This window comes from Rosa chinensis, chromosome 5, assembly GCF_002994745.2.
Source record: "Rosa chinensis cultivar Old Blush chromosome 5, RchiOBHm-V2, whole genome shotgun sequence".
In the NCBI taxonomy this organism is placed as follows: domain Eukaryota; kingdom Viridiplantae; phylum Streptophyta; class Magnoliopsida; order Rosales; family Rosaceae; genus Rosa; species Rosa chinensis.
The window spans coordinates 40,272,425-40,287,705 of NC_037092.1; the positions used below are offsets into that span (position 1 = coordinate 40,272,425).

General features: G+C 38.3%; 1 protein-coding gene and 1 long non-coding RNA gene across 7 annotated transcripts; one reads left to right on the forward strand and one right to left on the reverse strand.

The window, feature by feature from the left end:
* The first annotated feature begins 6,661 nt into the window (after nt 1-6,661).
* On the forward strand, nt 6,662-12,658 carry LOC112168162. 6 transcript variants are annotated; one of them, XR_002924108.2, is made up of 9 exons: nt 6,665-6,932; nt 8,285-8,566; nt 8,721-8,963; nt 9,214-9,295; nt 10,426-10,547; nt 11,036-11,344; nt 11,692-11,751; nt 11,984-12,047; nt 12,349-12,658. It is a non-coding gene; the product is annotated as an uncharacterized LOC112168162 (long non-coding RNA). The 6 variants fall into 6 exon arrangements; XR_002924109.2 differs by having other exon boundaries at nt 8,285-8,327; nt 8,448-8,963; XR_002924107.2 differs by having other exon boundaries at nt 6,662-6,932; nt 8,285-8,963; nt 9,214-9,350.
* Nucleotides 12,659-12,911: 253 nt separating this feature from the next.
* Nucleotides 12,912-14,631, reverse strand: LOC112168157 (blue copper protein). Its single transcript, XM_024305284.2, has 2 exons — nt 14,373-14,631; nt 12,912-13,437 (listed from the first exon to the last, which is right to left on the reverse strand). The coding sequence occupies exons 1-2, from the start codon at nt 14,557-14,559 to the stop codon at nt 12,944-12,946; spliced, it is 681 nt and encodes a 226-aa protein (XP_024161052.1). The 5' UTR covers nt 14,560-14,631; the 3' UTR covers nt 12,912-12,943.
* Nucleotides 14,632-15,281: the final 650 nt, after the last annotated feature.

Sequence of the window (15,281 nt, forward strand, 5' to 3'; positions counted from 1 at the left end):
ACAAATTCTGCTTATATTTCTATCAAGAACTTTGCAAGTATTAGGAGATCAATATAGCATTGATTTACTGTGGCTAACCTCCGGTCCAGATAATTGCAAAATATATCCTGTAGCTTGAGTGCAAGTAGCGTCAGCAAACAAAATAAGTGATAAAAATGGCCCAGACCCAAAAGCTCTAACTGGTTTTCATTGTCCAATGTCAAACCAGAACTGATCAACAATCAAGTGTGATAATTTTTCCAAGAACAAATAGGTAGGGAGATAGAGGGTACCCATGCCTTATGCCTCTATTAGACTTGAAACACTGGGATAAATCTCCATTCACACAAACCAGAAAGCAAGGAGAAGTAACACAATCCATAATCAACTCCACCATCCGTTCAGGAATTGAGCCGCATATAATACAGAGGTAATGAAATCCTAATTGAGTCTCTCATAAGCTTTGGAAAGATCAATTTTCCAGGTCATGAATCCCTTGTTTCCAGCAGAGTGTTGAACCTTGTCCAAAACTTCTTCGGAATAATAACTTAATAGTAATGTGGCGTCCAAGAACAAAACTACCTTGGTTGGGGCTAATAAGGTTTTTCAAATGAGGTCTAATTCTTGCCACCAAAACCTTAGAAAGCACTTTATAAAGGGTGCAACACAAACTAATAGGTCTAAATAAAGACATATCCTGGGGGCAAGCAGTTTTTGGCACCAGAGTAATCAAGGTGTGATTTAAACCACTATGAACTTTCCTAATCTAACATCTATCGACAGTTTTGCCCTCATTTTAATTAACAAACTACACTCCTCTCAGACTCTCTCTCTCTCTCTCTAGCCAGACTGCCAGATGCCGAGCGACGACGCCTTCAACACCTTCTTCTCTGACACCGGCGATAGCAAGCACGTCCCACGCGCCCTTTTTTTTGACCTCTAGCCTACCATCAAAGCTTCTGAACAACCGATCCCAGCCGGAGGTGGCGAAGTCATTGAACAAACGATCAAAGCTTCTTAGATTTGTTCGATTGTTCCTCATCAAACCATGACCTGCAACGTTCCTCGACCCATACCGCGACGAGCCAGACCTATATGTCATTGTCGATCTGTACAGACCACCGACCACCAGTCACACCAATCACCTGTGTCTTCGTCCCCAGAGCAATCGCTGGTGTCTTCATCCCCGGTCAATCCGAGAGCAATCGCTGGTGTCTTTGGCCCCAGTCGATCCTATCTGGTGCCCAGAGCACTTTTTTTTTTTTTGGGTATACTGTGAGCTCTGAGAATGGGGAAGGAAAAAAAAAGAAAAAAAAAGTGAACGTGTACAATTGCACATATAAATTGATCAATTGTGTCGGTAGTGTATTCATTTTGGTTTTGGGAGTTTATGCAACTCACTTGAGAGCAATAATATGATTATTGGAGGGCAATAATATGATTATTGAGAGGCAATAATATGATTATTGAGGGGCAATAATATGGTTACTGGGTATTATTAGGGGGCAATAAATTCAGATTCCGGAATCTGGTCACCAGTCCGGTAGCAGGATTCGAGATTCCGGTGACTCGTTACAGGAGTCTGCAGCCGGCCACTGGTCACCGGAGTCCGGCAAGGTCTTCAATGACTTCCCTCTCTAAGTGACAAAGAAGGAGATGGCAAAATTGTCCCAAAAATAAATAAAAAGGAATAAAAAAAATACTTAATTGGGTATTAGGGAAATGATCTCTTAGAGTGTTTGGATAAGTGGGGTTAATTAACCTCAAAATTGGGTAAATGATCATTTTCCCTAAGGTTTATTACTTGTAAACCTAGGGTTACTTCCGACTGCATCAGGTGGTATCAGAGCAAGTCTTCCCTGTCTCTCCTATTTTCCTTAGTAGCAATGGGTGAAGTTACAAAAGCAGATCTTGATGCTCTTACCGCAGCGTTTACCGCTGCCTTCAACACCGTGAATACTCAGATTGGAGAAATTCATGGAATGTTGGGAGAGATGAACAACAACAACAACAACAACAATCGGAATAGAGGCAGGGAAGGAGGCCAGTGAGCTAGGGCTCCACGTGGTGAAGTTGTTGATAATAATTCAGAATCTGATTCTGAAGAAGAAATTGTGCAACCTAAACAACAAGGACAAGCTGACCAGGATTACAAAGTCAAGGCTGAAATTCCTTTCTTTTCGAGCAACTTGGGTGTGGAAGATTATCTAGATTGGCATCTTCAGATGGATAGATTCTTTGAGATTATGGAGGTGCTTGAACACAAGCAGGTTAAGCATGTTGCCTGGCGATTGAAAAGTACTGCTGCAGTTTGGTGGGATAAGTTACAGAATACTCGAAAGAAGCAGAGGAAGCAGGGCATTAAAACATGGCGAAGAATGAAACAGCTGATGATGAAGAGGTTCTTGCCAGATGATTATGAGTAGATTTTGTACAGGACATTGTATATTGATTGTGTCTAAGGCACTAGGACCATGGCTGAGTACACTGCTGAGTTCTTACGCTATTCAGAGTGTAATGAACTAGGAGAAACTAAAAGTCAGAAGGTGGCTCGCTATATTAGTGAGCTGAAGCCAGCCATTCAGGAGAAAATTGGGCTGCAAACTGTGTGGACCGTGACAGAAGCTTCAAACCTAGCATTGAAAGCATAATTATTAGAGAAGCCTTCACGAGGTTCTTCTTTCCAGAGGTATACCTATCAAAGGAGCACAAAGTTGGTGAACTCCTTAGCTGGCAAAGATCAAGCCATACAGCAGAATACAGAGAGTGCTCCTAAGGTTTCCAATCCTCCTTTTAAAGGGACTAGCGGTTCTAGTAGTTCTAGTAGTTCTAGTGGTGCTCAAATAGGGTCCCAAATCAAAAGCCTAATAATCGTTATGCGAGGCCTACAGCAGAAATCTGCTATAGATGCAATAAGCCTGGACATAGGTCTAATGTGTGTCCTGAGAAGAGACAAACTGTCCTTATGGATGATTATGATGAAGATGTTGAAGAAGTTAGAAGAGGTGATGAATATGAAGGGGTTGAGTTTGCGGCGGGTCTCCTGAAAAGGTTAATATTGTGTTGCAGAGGATCTTATTATCTCCTAAGGAAGATGGGCAGCACCGCAATATTTTCATATCACTTTGTTCCATTAATAACAAAGTGTGCAATCTGATTGTGGATAATGGGAGTTGCGAAAATTTTGTAGATAGAAAGTTCGTGGAGTATTTGTAGTTACCTACACAGCCTCATGAGGCACCTTATTCTCTGGGATGGGTCAAGAAAGAATCCACAAGTTTGAGTTGCTGAGTCTTGCCAAGTACCGGTATCCATTGGTAAGCATTATAAAGATGAAGTTCTGTGTGATATTATTGATATGGATGCTTGTCATATTTTATTTGGGCGACCTTGGCAATATGATGTGGATGTGACTTACAAAGGCAGAGATAATGTCATGATGTTTATGTGGAATAGTCTTAAAATTGCCATGGCTCCTGTTTATCAATTTGAAAGATCTAGTGTAAAGAAAAGGGAGAGTTTTCTGACCTTGTCTTGCAGTGAATTCTAGTAGGAGGAAGCCTTTAAAGAATCTGAAGTTATTCGTCCAGTGGTGATTAAAGAGTTATTGACTGCAGAAAAGGAAGACATGGTGAACCCTAAGGAAGTGCAAAATATGTTGGGAGAGTTTGAGGAGCTGATTTCGGATGAGCTGCCCAATGAGTTACCACCTATGAGGGACATTCAGCATCAGATTGATTTGGTTCCTGGAGCTAGTTTGCCAAATTTGCCCCATTACCCGCATGAGTCCTAAGGAGAATGAGATTTTGAGGGAGCAGATTGAAGACTTGCTGAAGAAAGGGATCATTCGTGAAAGTATGAGTCCTTGTGCAGTTCCAGTCCTCCTTATTCCTAAGAAGGGGGCAATCAATGGCGGATGTGTGTTGATAGTAGGGCCATAAATAAGATAACTGTGAAGTACAGGTTTCCTATTCCTCGTTTGGAGGACATGCTTGATGAGCTGGAGGGTTCCAAGGTGTTTACAGAGATAGATCTTCGAAGTGGTTACCACCAGATTCGAATCAAGCCAGGGGATGAGTGGAAGACAGCCTTTAAGAGCAAGGATGGCTTATATGAGTGGATGGTGATGCCATTCGGGTTGTCTAATGCACCCAGCACCTTTATGAGGCTTATGAACCAGGTTCTTCGTCCTTTTATTGGTTCTTTTATCGTGGTGTATTTTGATGATATATTGATATATAGCAGGACCAAAGAAGAACATCTTGTACATTTGAGGCAAGTTCTAGGAGCTTACAGGAAAATAAACTGTACATTAACCTGAAAAGTTGTACTTTCTATACCAGCAAGCTATTGTTTCTGGGTTTTGTGGTTGGAGAAGAAGGCATTCAGGTTGATGAAGAGAAGGTATGAGCTATAAGAGAATGGCCAGCTCCAAAAACAGTTTCTGAGGTGCGGAGCTTCCATGGTTTGGCTACTTTCTACAGGAGATTTTGAAGAAATTTCAGTACCATTACTGCTCCTATTATTGAATGTTTGAAAAAAGGCAAATTCCAGTGGGGAGAAGAACAAGAAAAGAGTTTTGCTTTAATCAAGGAGAAACTTTGTACTGCACTGGTTCTTGCTCTTCCCAATTTCAACAAGGTGTTTGAGGTTGAATGTGATGCTAGTGGCGTGGGAGGAGGTGTTGTGTTGTCACAAGAGAAGAGACCAGTAGCGTTCTTTAGTGAAAAATCGAGTGAAGCTTGACAAAAGTGGAGTACTTATGATCAGGAATTTTATGCAGTGTTCCGGGCATTGAAGCAATAGGAGCACTACTTAATCCAGAGAGTATTTGTATTGTTCACTGATCATCAGGCCTTGAAGTACCTTAATAGTCAGAAAACTGTGAACAAGATGCATGCAAGATGGGTGAGTTTTCTGCAGAAATTTCCTTTTGTAATTCAGCATAAATCTGGTACTCTTAATAGGGTTGCAGATGCTTTGAGTAGGAGGGTTTCCTTGCTGATCACTTTAGCACAGGAGATTGTGGGTTTTGATCTCTTGAAGGAATTATATGAGGATGATGTTAATTTTAGGGAGATTTGGGCCAAGTGCAATAGCAATCATGTAGTTGCAAATTTCTATGTGAATGATGATTATTTATTCAAGGGCAATCGAATTTGTATTCCTAGTTCATCATTGAGGGAGAAACTGATCAGAGATCTGCATGGAGGGGGTTTGAGTGGACACTTGGGCCAAGATAAAACTATTGCTAGCCTTGAGGTGAGGTATTTCTGGCCATAGCTGAAGAAGGATGTAGGAGCTATTGTGAGGAAGTTCTACACCTGCCAGGTTTCTAAGGGTTAGTCCCAAAATACTGGTCTTTATTTACCTTTACCTATTCCTGAAGATATTTGGCAGGATCTTGCTATGGACTTTGTGTTGGGATTACCCCGTACCCAAAGGGGTGTGGATTCTGTGTTTGTGGTACCAACAGGAAATCTCTCATTCCTCAGAAATCTCTTCGCTGAGGAAGATCAACGACAATGCTTATGTTGTTGCATTTCCTGATTCCATGGGCATTTCTAACACCTTTAATGTTGCTGATCTGCATGAGTTTCGTGAAGATGAGGTTCTTTATCTTGAAGAGAATTCAGGGTCGAGTTCTTCAGAGGTGGAGGAGACTGATGTAGAACGAATGGAGGTTCGAATTGAAGAACAGCTCGATCGTGGAAAAGGAGAAAAACCCGGTTTGCTGCAACTTTGGCATTCGGTGTCTGAATCGCGATTGCTATAGCTTTTCAGAAATGGAACGACGCCATGAACAAAAATCGTCGCTTTGCCACAACATGCGGGATTTTTCGATCTTTCGAGGTCATTTAGGGCCTCAAAATTGCAATATATTTACTATTTTTCAGAATTTTTAGTTTTCTAGTTTGTTTTGGATTTGTTTTGTTTTAACCCGTGTGCTTTAGGGTTTCATTGTTAGTCGCCCTAGGGTTTCTTTTCTCATATATAAGCAACCTTAAAAGCTATAGAACCTATTTTTTTTATCATATTATCAATCAAAATAGAGAGTTTTCTCATTTATTTCTAGTAGACTCCAGAATCCTTATTTTAGGTTTATTGCTTGTAAACTTTGGATTACTTCTGACTGCGTCATTTTATGTTGTTGAGCTAGGATTGGCAAGCCATGTGTGCATCTTTACTTTTTGTATCGGTAACCAGTGTCGATTATAGAATCAGCTTTCTAAATGCCCATATTGTTTACAACGGTATTTCTGTTTCAATGCAATTAAACAATGTCTACGGTGTTTATTTGTTATTTGCTCTTAGTTGTGCGGTGTTAATTAGAGGAGGTGGGAGTGCTGCAACTCAGGCATTGTTTTGGCAAGTCAAGCAAGGTCTTTCCTTTGTTTGAATCAGAACGAGAGAGGAATGCGGCCATCATGCTTGCGGGGAGATTTGCTTTCGATTGTAATGTATGTTAAATTTTTGGGTAAATAGTGCATGTTTATTGTTATTATAGTATATACGTCGAGGCCTATTTTGAAATGGATCATTAATATCAAATTATACTATATACTAAAGCCCGGTTACTGTTACTACTGTTCATAAGGGACAGAAAAGACGGTTCTGTCCTCACTTTGTCTTTTTTTACGCCTCTGCCATTCACTTTCTCTTCCTCCCTTCTGCCTCTCTCTCCTCCACCTAAAACGAATTTTTCTCCTCTCTCACGCTCTCCTACTCCCCTCTCTTTCAAATTTCAATTGGTTTTTGAAGAAAGCCCAGAAGCTACAACTTGAAGGCACCAATCAAAGAACACAAGTTTGCAATTGGGAGAGAGAGTTCTGCTTAGAAGACGAAGGAATTGGGAGAGAGAGTTCAGAGTTTCTGCCCTTGGTTGTTGACCGAAGCTAGAATCACAGACTGATCGGTGTTCGGTGTTTGCTTGCTTTTGGCCTTTACTGAAGGTAGTGTCCTCTGAGCTTTCTCTAATCGGATTATTGCTGAGGTTCTGCCCATTTCTGTGTTTGCCCAATTTCTGGTTCTCCAGTAAATTATGTTGCTGATTCTCGGCTGAAATAGGTTTTGTTTAAGCAATTTCATGAATTTGAGAGATTTGAGGGAATGAGCATACTTTGATTTTTCTTTTCAATTCATTTATGTTGTTGCTTTTATGTGAATTTTTTTTTTTTTGAATTGTAAATTTTGTTGCATATTTCACTTATTACTGTTGCTTCTCATTCAACTGATTTAGCCCTTCCACCAGCTGTGTTGAACTTCTGTGGTTTCATTTTCTATAGTTCTCAATTTTTGCATTGTTCTTTTCTTTTTTTTTTTTTTTTTTTTGAAGGACAATTTTTGCATTGTTAATTGATATAAGAAATTGAAAACATGAATGGAACTCTTTGATTACTCTTTTACAAACATCTTGAGATCATGATAATGGTTTGTGTAGAGTGCATTTTGGGTTTTGGGCAGTCTGTAATTATTTGTCAATTACAGAGAGAGCCATAGCAAAAGATACTGAATTTTGAAATTTGTGGTTGCAAACAAGCTATTATAATTTGCAGTACAATCTCGAGTCTTTTGGTAATGAAGATAGCCTAAATATGTAGGGGAGACACTGACATTTTTAATTATAGGATAAACTTATCGAGATAGACTTGCTTACATGGGCAGAGTCAGAGTTTTGGGCTACTAGGATGTCTGGCAGAGAGATTGGCACAGGGCTAATAGCTTAGCTATTGGTTATGCCCTCCCTGGATTTTGCATATGCTGTACATATGGACCTGCAGCAATTACTATTTTGAAATCTGAATGAGTAACAGCATGGCATTTTTATTAGCGAATTAAATCATTTATCTTTTAGCCTAATTTGACATTCTTATTTATGCTTTTGAGTTTTGTTGGTTAAATTTCTGAATTGGTTGGTTCTGCAATCGGTGTTCTATGTTTGAGTTAATTCCGAATAGATGCACTTCTTTTCCGTCCCTGTATAGATCAGTATAGCCTGGCCCACTATGGTTCTAAGTAGTAACATATATGCATGATTTGTTAACAAAGAGTTGATAGATTAAATGTTGGACTCCTCACTTTGTTTGCTGGAACAATGTTATCCTTTTTGCTCCTTGCTCACTGATTATATTTCATTAGCTTTTCTCACTGATTATAACTGGTCCTATAACTGATATATCAATGCTTTTCTCACTGCTTATAATTGACACCAAGTCTCTTCAACTTAATTTAAAATCATGTTGAATTGGAATCTTTTTGAGCCAAGTCTCACACTTGCTTTGTTGGTATCTTCTATTATGTGCAGGAGGAATGTGTTAGATGGTTACAACATGGAGAAGACTGTAAAAGTACTTGGGCCCCCTCCCTCTATGAACTAGAGAACTTCATTTGATTACCATTAGTTGTTAGTTCAGTTAGAAAGCAATTGATAATTGTTATATAACTTGAACGAGGTGATATACCCGCAGCAAAGCGCGGGATCTCTAACTAGTATATGACATTGTGTGGCGGATCATGCTAGCTGGGGCAGATGACAGAGCACCTTTAGGAACCTAAGGGGCCTCCATAGATTTCTCCTTCTCTAAATGTAATTATTGAGTTTTTTTCTTTTCTTTCCTTTTCTTTTGTTCAGCTAATTATTGAATTTTGTTTTCCTCTTGTATTAGAAACTTTGTGATAGCACTGATTTGTTTGTAATTTTCTTTTATGTTTTGAAAACAATACTCTCCCACGTTGGAAAGGTTTGCCACCTGTTGATCTGCCCAGCCACCACCTCTCAAAATTAGCTGGGATGGGTTGTATCAGTTTTGCGCTAGGAGGACGTAGAGAGAGAGGGGGAGAGCAATTGGAGCAAGATCACATTTGGTGTTATGAGATGGATTTCCGTTGGCGATTTGAGAGATTGAGAAGTAATCGGTCGTCTAAAGAGAAAGGAGGATTTGATTGAGCTATCAAGGATCTTTCACAGATTGATCGAGCTGTAGGTAGGTTTCTAATTTGCTTGATTTGTTTCCAATTTTGGTGCATGCAGTTTCGGGGGGTGCATATGGCTTTGGTTTCGTGGGTGATTGAGTATTTTCCTCAGAAGTTGCAGTTTTGGGTATTGATTTTTGTTTTGGTAGTATGTATAGGGTTTTTACCTTCTCAATGTTCTGCATGAATTCGTATGCTGGCATAATGAAGGAATTGCAGGAAAAGATTGAAGTGAGTGAGAGTTTGATCATGAATTTGCAGGCTAAGTTTTTGGGATTGAAGGCAGAATTGGATGAGGAACATGGGTTGAATCTGGAGCTGCAGTCACAAAGTAGAAAGCTTGGTGAGAATCTTGCTGTTGCTGAAGCAAAGATAGAACTTTAACTACTCCTTAACAAGTAAACACTTGAGAGCTCTCTTTGCTTGGTTCTGTAATTGTTTTGCGTGAAAAAGGAACACAAAAGCTATCATTATCGAAAAGATATGAACACGATTAGTATTGCAATCAAAGGATGAGCTGCATTAAAGCTTAGTAACAAAAAAAGAGAAAAAGTATGGCATGCATGCTTATATTTAGATATGTTCCCTTGATATGGATATATTCCTAGGACTGCAGATGTAGGAGTGCTGCAGTACATGAAGAAACTAAAACTACTGCAAACACATAAGTATCAAAGAAAAAGAAAAAGAAAAATGAAAAGGAAAAGAAGAATATAAAGAATAACAAAATTATATACCAGACTTGAAACAGAACGTACTACATTGTGTCTCTTCATATGCACTTTCCTGATGTCTTTTTTAGTTGTGGGTTTTTATATTCGGTTTACTTTTATTCATGTAACTTCTTGCGTAAGGATAGAGGTGTGATAAATATATCATTTTAGCTTAAACACTTCTCTAAATTATTTAGCAAACTTAATTCATTGCTTTGTTGATAGCAGCATTTCAATAGAGTTTATAGAGAAACCACCTTGCCTAAGATTAATGGTTTTCTCTTCAAACTAAAATTCCTCATGCAGGATTGTGTGCAGTAGGAGATCTTCCAAAAGTTTGTTGCCAAATTGAATGTGCACTATGAGAATGTTCTGATTGAAATGTGTTATAGCTTAAAATCAAATATCTAAGGAACAAGTGAGGGTGAAAGTGTTAGTAATTACTTTTCTTTATTTTAAAATCGATGCTGGCTGTAAGTTTAATAGTTTGCATAAGTGCCTTAAGTATGTAATAATAGATTCATAAACTGATGGTGACATGGTGCAGCTCTTTCCAGTCATCTTTTAGTGGTTATTACAATATTTGATGGATATTGATCAATAACACATCAATGTATTTGCAACTCTGTATCTTACTTTATAATTCAAGGTCAAGGTGAAATTATTTTTTTCTTTTGAAGAATTTGTTTTTCCTCTGGTATTTATGTTACTTATACATAAGAAATCAGGTGGTTAAGCTTTTACCTGCTTAAAAATACAGGAGCACTACTTTTGGTCTTCAGACAGCATTGCTCTGGAGAAATTTGAGAGAAAGTGGCATGAAGTAACAAACCAAGTGGGGGAACAGATCACCTTGAGTACTATTTTGGTAATGTTCAGGAGGTAATTTTATTTATTTTTAGTCTGTACTTCTTTCAAAACTAAAGACATACATTTGTTAGTATTACCTTATATATTCGAATTTGATTTGCTGTTTTTGCTTCTAAGAGGATCATAAAAGCAGAGCTCTAGAGGCTGTGATTAGGTCTGTCTACATTCGCATGCCTCTGATTTGATTTCTAAGAACTGACAGTGACGAAAAAATCAGATCATAATGCTACTCATTTGTGTTTCATGAATTTTTGTGTGCATGTTTTCTCTTTGGCCTGGAGATTGAACTTCAATTGTAAATCTCTTGGGTTGTGAGATAAAAAAGATTTTTCTTTTTGAAAGTGTATACCATGATTCTTCTGTCTATCTCTGATTCATTGCTTTTGATTGTGGGGAAATGGGTATTTGGTGAATTGGTTATGGTTACAAATTGGTTTTGTGCTATTTCTTAATTTTGATCACCATATTAATGGCTTGGATTGCATGGTGAGTTTTTGCAGCTGTTGCAATTGCTGTTGGAGGCCTCACAAAACAAGAGGTTTGTTTGCAAAGAAGAAAACAAGGCTCCAAGAGCAATGATGAAATCTCTGACTCCTCTGCCTCTGCTTCTGCTTCATAGGCTTCTGTCATCCATGCCCACCACAAATTCAGAGCCAAAGCTGCAATATCCATCTACATTTTTTATTTTCGGATTTTGTTATGCTGTTGTGGACTCTGGTTGACGACTCGATTTGTATATGGTTTTTTGTTTTCAGGAAGCGGATAAGGAGCAGAAGAGGAATCAGTCATGGAACAAGCTAGAAATCAAGGTCAAAACCACTACTCCTTCACTTAAAGGTTGAGAATTTAGCATGTTAGTTCTTAAAGGGCACGTATTACTGAATCATGTAAATGAATGACGAGGATCAAAATGTAACAGTAAGACGGTTTGTTGCCAACAAAACCAAGAACAAACGTTCTGATTCTATAAGGATTCAACAATACTAGCTCATAAAATGAAGAAAAGGGGCAGAAGATTGTTCCTGTAATGTTAGTTAATCAAGTTAGGCTAATATGCTGCAGTCATGTTGCTTTGAAAAGTACCATTGCAAATCCTGACCCTTTGTCATTCCGGATTCCATGCATTTGTCAGCCTTTCTTTACTTCTTCCGTGTAGGTCATGCTTTCAAGGAAATTGCCTCAAGAACCAAGATCTGAAACAGATACAATATGTGTGGTATGTATGACATGATCATATGATGTTTACTTGCATTATATTCCTGATTTATTTGATTTGGAGTATAAATTTGAGTAACTAGGAATGAGTACCTTTGGCTTGCAACAATCAGCATACTGTGTTGGGAATGCAAAGTTGTGTCCCCATTGTTCATAATGAATTACTGTTTCTCAGTCCTGTTTTTGTTCTTGTATATCTCTAGATTCTCTACTAATTATGCTTGCTCATGCAGGGTAACATTGACTTTGCATCTCTTACCTTGGACTATAAATATTGCTCGAGAACTGATCTCAAAGGTAAGCGATCCATTTGTTTTGAAAGTTGGACCTGACCAATCTCTAGGTTCCGGACTCTGATTCTGTTGGCTCTGAATATGCTCCTTAATTTTTAACTGGCAGCTTAGAGGTTCCAATTTGGCATATTGTAAAGATTTCATTAGAGGCATATCCATATATTTTCGCTGTCGTTGTATCACATCACATGAATTAGCAAATCATAAAAGTCAGAAACTGGATTTGTCTGCCAAGTTTTGTTAATCTGTTTATTCGGTAGTTATGTCAAACTTATCTTACTTATTGTGTCCTTTGTTGGCTGCAGTCCCGACCAGAAATGAATGATGGACATGAGAAGTAGATGATTGCTATCATTGTCTCGATCACAGTAGTGAATTTTCTGCCCATGGTCTTACTGTAAAAGATTTAAAAATGAAATTGTATGGGCAGGGTGAATTTCATTGAACCTTGAAGATAGCAATATTGACAACGTAGGGTGAATTAGTGGCTGTGCTAAAATGTTATCGTTTGAAAAATTGTGGAAAAACTGAATGAATGTGAAAAAGGCCAGACTCTTTCGATAAATGATCGAGTCAATGAGCATTACTTAAAGGCTAAATTTAAGTATAGATCAAGTTCTTAAATTTGATTTTAGATTTTAGCTAATTGTAGTAGTTAAACATATAACATTCCCGCACGATGGCATCGCGCGAGGGTTGATGCCTAGTCCACATTGATTGCTGTCTTGTGAGATTGGAACTTCAGTTTTGGTGAGTTGTTGTGTCCATGGTAGACATGAAGACAAGAAAAAGAAAATAAAGACAGAATTATTATTCGGATCAACAAGTCAAATAATTTCATGTGTGTAATTAAAAGCAGCAGAATAAAGAAGACGAAAATGGAAAGAAAGAGTAGATAAATCATGACCATAACAAGTAGACAAGACCGAGCAAAATGAAAATCAGATTGCCTTGTACATGAGGAACTGAAAATGAAACGGCTCCAGATGGCTTTATATCATCATTGTCATCTGGTTTGGGATCATTGAAGTTGGCATTAGGGACGATTGTGTCCGGGATTGATTCATCATCACCATTGCCAGATTGTGGACTGCTTGCTGGTCCTGCCGCCGAATTGTCTAAAGTCTTTGGCAAGCCTTGTCCGTGAGTCACATTTATCTTGAAGTGCTGCCCATTCTTGCACTGTTCGCCATCATAATCACCGGAAAAGAAATATGTGATGCCCTCTTTCAACAAAGGAACCGCCACCGAAACATCATGTGGGACGGTGTTTGACGGCTCCGCGTCCGACCATTGGATTGTATCATTCTCCACGGCATTGTTGTAATCGCACAGCTTGTACGTAGTGACGTTATAGGTTTGGATGACCGAGTGGTTCGTATCAGTATTGAAAACTGCATGGCCAGGTAGAGTTAATTCCATACCATTGAAACAACCAAATATAGTGTAAAAAGGGAGTAGAAACTAGCAATTTGGGGTTTGAACACACACAAGACCCCTTACTGATAACCAGTTCACCACATTTTTTTTTTAAATTTTTTTTTGAGGACGAGTATTAATGTATAAGTGTGACCTAATCCTATATATATATATATATATATATATTATATATATATATATATTAAATATACTTTTAGCTAACCTATTTATATTTAATAAAAAGGACAGACAGATGCGTCAGAATGACCGACTACTGTGTATTCTTCACCACATTCCATATAACATCCTTTCTGCTACGCCGACAACCGAATTTTATAACATTCTTTCCTGTTATATTTTTCATATTTGAAGCACTGTACCACTCTAACCCAACCTATTGTATGTTTTATTATATAAGATAAAGACAGTATTCGATCCACGGAAAAAAAAAAGTAGTCCAAAAGGACAAAAAAGAAAAAAAGAAAAGAAAAGAAAAGGCTATACACAAAATAGAAGAAAAGAATAATGATGAGCTGTATGAGCTGCTAAAAGGCGTCGGTGGGTGGCTACATGTGAATCACACATGGCCATGCCATCTTATGGAAACGTCCACGATTGTAACCTCACTTTGTCCTTTTCTTAATTCTTCCTCTTTCAGCTTAATTAACTAGCGTTTTCTTTTCCAATTTCCACTAACATCTCTCTCACCCAGAAAAAATGGATGAAATACATTTTAGAACAGGGTGTTCAAAAGCTTCATGATTAGAACCAATTTCTAAAACAAGAATCGGAAACGTTAAAAGTTTTGTATTAATTCTTATCTACTTTGAAACAAAAGGACTTAATTCAAAAGTAGAAGAAACGCATAATAATGGAGGATGAAAGTGATAAAAGAGAAGAAGGAGCTTACTGAGAAAATCTCCCAAACTGAAGTTGTTGGCTGCAGCCCATTTCTGGTAATTAAGATCGGGCTTTTGGAGGTTATCGTACCAACCCAAGGAGTCGCCCACTGTGTGGTTCTTGTAGGCATGAACATAAATACTCGAAACTGAAACAAGAATAAGAAAAAAACATGATGAGCTGATGATAAGAGCCATTCTTCTTCTATCGTCCTCGGAGTGTGTGAGATGTGATTTTAGTACAAGCTGCTGTTGCGTGGGGAAGCAGATCCATTTAGTACTTCAACTCGTTATCATGTGAGCAATGCTACTGCCAGCTACTCGGATACTCTACGTGGCGCATATGTATTAGTCAATTCAATAGGAACCTGATAGTCAAATTGAAGGCTCAACTGCCTCATTATTTTGCACTTTAAATCTAAATTCAATCGCAACGGAGCAGTATCGAATCAACCAATAATTAATCTGAGCGGGACTGACGGTGAAGTCGACTCTTCTTCAATAATAACCTATGTTAAAAGGATCTAATAATAGAAGGGTAAAAGAACAACAAAGTCGTATAAAATGACAAGCTAGACAGTTAAAATTCATCATGTTGGACACAGGAAAACAAAATGAATTTCATTTTTCGTAGCACCCCTGCTAAGTTGATATGGTACATTTAATGAATGTGTGCTATAAGCCTATAACATCATTTCAAATTGCTTACAGGTCAAGTAAAGGGTTGCATGAGAAACTAATAACGCCAATTCCTATGTAAGGTTTTAGCGAATGGTTTAACGCGCTATAACAAAGTTAATCACATGACAGTGACAGTTGTTTAACTATCGTTTGATAGAAAAACTTGTTGTTGTCTAGTAGTCTGTTGTCCGATTGACCTCATTCAAACGATAGTTATAAACTATTGTCTGTTGTAAAGT